Consider the following 4,897-nt stretch of genomic DNA (forward strand, 5'->3'; position numbering starts at 1 on the left):
TCTGGGACTATTTAAAGATGCCTCAAAGGCCGTTTGGTTGTTAAATCTAAAATGAAGTGCATCCGATTCTCATTGCTGGTAGTTGGCCTGCTGGCGGCTCCGGCTGCCTGGGCTCGAGTTCCCTATCCGGAGGTGGAGCTTCCTCCGGTGGTCGAGGATGACGGGATCTTCGAACGGATTGCTGTGGCGCCACCTCAACCCGTGGGTCGTGCAGGAGGTAGGTCGATCTAATTTAGTTGCATCATATAAAACCACTGAAGTGTATTCTCTAAAACACCATTATTTGCAAGTACCTACAATTTTTGAATTTGGGTATATATTGTAGGGATTACCATGACTTTATTATATATATTATTGATCAGTATCAATAGTCACGTGCACCTCTCTATAACTATAAAACTAGAAAGTATAGAGATTAAGCTTGCATATACTAAAGACTTAGAACTTGTGTAAGTTTCTCTCAAAACGTCCACGTCTTTTTTAACACCCACAAAGAGTCTTTTCTTCCAACCAAGTACATTTGGCAACTAATATGTTTTTTCAGCCTGCAGTGTTACCATTCGCGGAGGATTGCCCAGTCCCCAGCCAGTGTACCTGAAAACCGATTCCGAGGACTTCTATCCCTTCTCCGACGTCGGTGTGATGGAATTCGAGTCGGGCGGCTCATTGCAGCTGTGGTGTCCCTCAGGATTCAACACTCATTCGGAGAATCTGCTTACCGCCAGCTGTGTGAGTGGAACCACCTTCAGCGTGGGCGGTTCTCACTTCGAGTTCAAGGACCTGTACTGCAAATCCTGGCCGGGATTCAAGGCTGTTAAGTCGGGAGCCACCTGCAACGGTGGCATTGTTATCCGCGTGGGTTTCGAGATCACCTCATCAAGGTTTGCCGAGCAGATGCAGATTTGCTTCAACGAAGAGGAGGAGGTGACCCGATACACTCGCCACAAGTTGGAGCCCGGAAGCAACTACTACGAGACCGGAGTGGCCAGGATTACTTTCCAAACCGCTGGTTACTTCAATGGAAAGAACGTGGACAAACTGTACACCCAGGCCACCCAGCTGGAGACCATCAACAATGAACTGGGCGGTGATGCGGAGAAGTACTTCGATAGTGGCAGCAATGTTTACCTGGCCCGTGGTCACCTGGGTGCCAAGGCTGATTTCGACTACGCTCCCGAGCAGAGGGCCACCTTCCTGTTCATCAACGCCGCTCCTCAGTGGCAGACCTTCAATGCCGGAAACTGGGCTCGTGTGGAGGATGGTCTGAGGGCCTGGGTTTCCAAGAACAAGTTGAACGTGAACTGCTATACCGGTGTCTATGGCGTGACCACTCTGCCCAACAAGCAGGGTGTGGAGACCCCGCTCTATCTGGCCAAGGATGGCAACAACAATGGCCTGATCCCCGTGCCCAAGCTCTACTTCCGCGTCGTCATCGATCCCTCCTCCCACAAGGGCATTGTCTTCGTGGGAGTCAACAATCCCCATCTCACCGAGGAGCAGATCAAGCGCGACTATATCATCTGCGACGATGTCAGCGATCAGGTGACCTACATCAACTGGAAGACTACAGACATCAAGGCCGGTTGGTCCTATGCCTGCGAGGTGGCCGACTTCCTGAAGACCGTGAAGCACCTGCCCGCTTTGACCGCCAAGGGAGGTCTCCTTGTTTAAGTGGTGATCAAATAAAATCCCCAACTTTTCAGAATTTTATTTCCAATGAATATACCAATTATGGTGAATAGATAGTTGGGAGAGTAATATAATCGGTTCGCTTCATTATTGTTCATAATGCCATTGATCCAGTCCATGTGCATGTAGACGTTGGTATAAATTGAGGGCAAAGTTCTAGATCCGCATCCTACTCGGTAGCTAACCACACCAAAGACTGTTTCGTTGAAAATCAGTGGGCTTCCGGTATCACCGGCACAGGGATTCTCGTCCATGGTGTTGTTCAGGTTTCCGGCGCACATCATCTCCTCCTTTAAGATGTGGACTTTCTTCTCACAGATATCCCGGGGCAATAGCTCCACGTCAATGTGCAGGATGTCGGAGGCCAGGGGACCGCCCTATAGTTAATAATGAACCAGATTATAGATCGTGAACTACCACTACTTACCTTGAAGATCCTTCCCCAGCCCAGCACCGTGTAGTTCAAACCCGGTTCTGGGTCAGCCGTAGGCAGATTGATCACACCCACAAGCGGATTGTCCAAGGGTAGTTTTTTGGCCAGCATCATCAGCGCAATGTTGTTCGTATTGAACACTGTGAACTTGTCCGGCACAAAGATCTTCTTCACCTCCATGTTCAAGGAGAGTCCTTTTCGGGATTTTAGACGATTTGTGGTTCCAGCCACAACCACCAACACCCGACTGCGATGTACGATCTTGCGCTTACTTTTGCATTGATTAAAGGACATAACAGTCATATATATAAAGAACTTTTCTATACCTACTCCATGGCGCAGTGGGCGGAGGTTAGGATGTAGGTTCTCGATATGATCACGCCACCGCAGAAGTGATTGTCGCCAAATAACTTGTGGGGTCTTCGGGATCGAATCGAGACCACATATTTGGCCAGAACCAACGTTTTCTCCTTGTCGAAATAGGGACTGGAAAGGCGTTTAGCCCGCCGGCGGACGAAGTGGCTGCCAATCGGATCACCGGCGTCAAGGATCGGCAGAAGCAATAAGAGGAACAGTAGGATACTAAAGATTTTCCTGGATACTCCATAATTCAGTAGCAACATTGGAGAATTTTAAATAATTTTTTGACAGGTAACAAATGCATTATTTGTTTTCGCCAATCTACTAACAATGGAAAATGGTTCTAATGAATTTACCTGATAAGATCATAAAAATATAAACGAATTCATTCATATTTTTCCATTCTTTTCTCAACATATTTTTTCCATTATTTTCTTTAAAGTTCCCTTAGTGCGGATGTTTTAACGCAAATCAAAGTGTTTCGTTATTAAGAGGTATTTATTTTTTCAAGCATAACCAGTTTAGACCAACAGTCAAATCAAAGTGTTTCGTTATTAGGAGGTATTTATTTTTTCAAGCATAACCAGTTTAGACCAACAGTCCGCTGACGGAGAACTCGGGCAGGTGCGACACCTTCTTGCGGAACTCAGGAACCTCGCAGGCGTAGGAGTAACCGGCGGTGATGTCCGTCTTCTTCCAGCTGATCCAGTTGATCCTGTCGCTGACGTCCGTGCACAGGATGTAGTCCCGCTTGATCTCCTCCAGACTCAAGTGGGGATTGTTGACGCCGATCAGAACGATGCCCTTCTTGGTGGATGGTTCGATGACCACTCGGAAGTACAGCTTGGGAACTGGAATCAGACCGTTGCCGTTGTTATCGTGGGACAGATAGAGCTGCCTCTGTTCCCCATTCTTGTTGGGCAGCGTGGTGACACCCCAGACTCCCGTCCAGCACTCCACGTGCTTCTTCTCCTTGGCCACCCAGGCGCGAACTCCGTCCTCCACGCGAGCCCAGTTACCAGCATTGAAGGTCTGCCACTGAGGAGCAGCGTTGATGAACAGGAAGGTGGCCCTCTGCTCCGGGGCAAACACGAAGTCAGCCTTGGCACCCATGTGACCACGGGCCAGGAAGATGTTCTTGGCCGAGTCAAAGAAACGGGATGAATCCATGTCCAGCTCCTTGTCGATGGTCTCCTTCTGAACAGCCTGCGTGTATAGCTTGTCCACGTTCTTACCCGCGAAATAGCCGCCGGCTCCAAAGGTAATGCGATCCACTCCGGTAGCATAGTAGTTGTTTCCCGGTTCCAGGCGATGGTAGACGTACCTGGTCACCTCCTCGTCCTCGTTGAAGCACACCTCGTACTGCGTGGCGAATCGTGAGCCGGAGAGCTCAAAGCCCACCTTGATCAGCGTGGTGCCACCATTGCAGCTGGATCCGGACTTCTTGCCCACAAAAGCAGGCCACGATGTGCACTTGATGGCGGACAGATCGTGCTCCTTATCGTCGATCTTGAAGGTGGTGCCACCTACACACTTGGCGGTCACGGATTTTCCAGATAGAGGGGAAGCCAGGCTGCTGGTGCAGTGGAACTCGATGGTCTTGTCCTTGTCCACGTCCACATAGCCGGTGTCCGAGAATCCAACGATTTCAGAGGTGCCCGATTTGATCAGCAGGGGCTGGGGATCCTTCAGCTCAGAGCTGCGGATCTTAATTGAACAACCAGCTACGGTGAAGAAGATTTTCAATTATATTAATAAATGTAGAAGGAATTTTAAATTATACATATTGTAATTAAATCAGTATTTTAATTAAGAGAATATTTCCCATTCTTTTAATATTTGTTATTGTTAAACTAGACTTAATTGTAAGTTTTAATTAAACAAGTTAATCGGTCATTAAATTTTAAATGTCCAAAAATGTAAGAATATATTAAATTACGTTTCCTTCCTGCTCACTCACCTGCTCTGGGTTCAATCTCGTTGACCGCCACCGGAACTTCGGGCAGCTCCCAGAGGAGATCCTCCGCGGGAAGGATTCTGGCTTGGGCACTGGCCAAGAAGAGGCCACTGAAGGCAATCAACACTAGGCACTTCATGTTTCGCAACTGATTTGGCCCTCGGGAAGGCCGGGTGCTTTTAAACCAACTGGATGTCCGATGATTGATTAGATTCCCCTGATTGCGACCATGTTTGCGGGTTGATAACGGCACTTGCTGATGCTTTGATTGCTTCACGTGTCCCCAGATTCGGCTGCTAACTTCCCACCGCCGGCATTATCATTTAATTAGTTTTGGCCCCCATGATTAGGCGGATTCCCGAGTGTGGCCCAAATTAAATAGCTGCGATCCGTGTGGAGCTTCTTTCTCTTTCACGTGCCCAGCACGTTTGATTATCGCTCAATAATGAAGGCTGAAC

General features: G+C 48.4%; 3 protein-coding genes across 5 annotated transcripts; 1 reads left to right on the forward strand and 2 right to left on the reverse strand.

Moving 5' to 3' along the window:
- Positions 1–28: 28 nt before the first annotated feature.
- LOC6738627 lies at positions 29–1,710 on the forward strand. Its single transcript, XM_002085393.4, has 2 exons — positions 29–217; positions 545–1,710. The coding sequence occupies exons 1-2, from the start codon at positions 52–54 to the stop codon at positions 1,669–1,671; spliced, it is 1,293 nt and encodes a 430-aa protein (XP_002085429.1). The 5' UTR covers positions 29–51; the 3' UTR covers positions 1,672–1,710.
- Positions 1,668–2,817, reverse strand: LOC6738628 (trypsin alpha-3). Of its 3 annotated transcripts, none has more exons than XM_002085394.4 (3): positions 2,453–2,813; positions 2,117–2,393; positions 1,668–2,066 (listed from the first exon to the last, which is right to left on the reverse strand). In XM_002085394.4, exons 1-3 carry the CDS (start codon positions 2,743–2,745, stop codon positions 1,668–1,670), a joined length of 969 nt encoding a protein of 322 aa, XP_002085430.2. In that variant the 5' UTR covers positions 2,746–2,813. The 3 variants fall into 3 exon arrangements, with proteins under 3 accessions (XP_002085430.2, XP_044779013.1, XP_016032465.1); XM_044923078.1 differs by having other exon boundaries at positions 2,449–2,590; XM_016169273.3 differs by lacking the exon at positions 1,668–2,066 and having other exon boundaries at positions 2,252–2,393; positions 2,449–2,817.
- A 211-nt stretch (positions 2,818–3,028) lies between these two features.
- LOC6738629 lies at positions 3,029–4,605 on the reverse strand. Its single transcript, XM_016169272.3, has 2 exons — positions 4,443–4,605; positions 3,029–4,206 (listed from the first exon to the last, which is right to left on the reverse strand). The coding sequence occupies exons 1-2, from the start codon at positions 4,576–4,578 to the stop codon at positions 3,071–3,073; spliced, it is 1,272 nt and encodes a 423-aa protein (XP_016032466.1). The 5' UTR covers positions 4,579–4,605; the 3' UTR covers positions 3,029–3,070.
- Positions 4,606–4,897: the final 292 nt, after the last annotated feature.

This window comes from Drosophila simulans, chromosome 3L (assembly GCF_016746395.2).
Source record: "Drosophila simulans strain w501 chromosome 3L, Prin_Dsim_3.1, whole genome shotgun sequence".
Lineage (NCBI taxonomy): Eukaryota > Metazoa > Arthropoda > Insecta > Diptera > Drosophilidae > Drosophila > Drosophila simulans.

Bases quoted from the DNA above. Each gene is read 5' to 3' on its own strand.
- LOC6738628 (XM_002085394.4), bottom strand. From the start codon at position 2,745: ATGTTGCTACTGAATTATGGAGTATCCAGGAAAATCTTTAGTATCCTA. The intron at 2,394-2,452 runs GTAGGTATAGAA...TCAATGCAAAAG, and splicing joins TCCGCCCACTGCGCCATGGA to TAAGCGCAAGATCGTACATC. The intron at 2,067-2,116 runs GTAAGTAGTGGT...TATTAACTATAG, and splicing joins GCTGGGGAAGGATCTTCAAG to GGCGGTCCCCTGGCCTCCGA.
- LOC6738629 (XM_016169272.3), bottom strand. From the start codon at position 4,578: ATGAAGTGCCTAGTGTTGATTGCCTTCAGTGGCCTCTTCTTGGCCAGT. The intron at 4,207-4,442 runs GTGAGTGAGCAG...TCTTCACCGTAG, and splicing joins CGAGATTGAACCCAGAGCAG to CTGGTTGTTCAATTAAGATC.
- LOC6738627 (XM_002085393.4), top strand. From the start codon at position 52: ATGAAGTGCATCCGATTCTCATTGCTGGTAGTTGGCCTGCTGGCGGCT. The intron at 218-544 runs GTAGGTCGATCT...ATGTTTTTTCAG, and splicing joins ACCCGTGGGTCGTGCAGGAG to CCTGCAGTGTTACCATTCGC.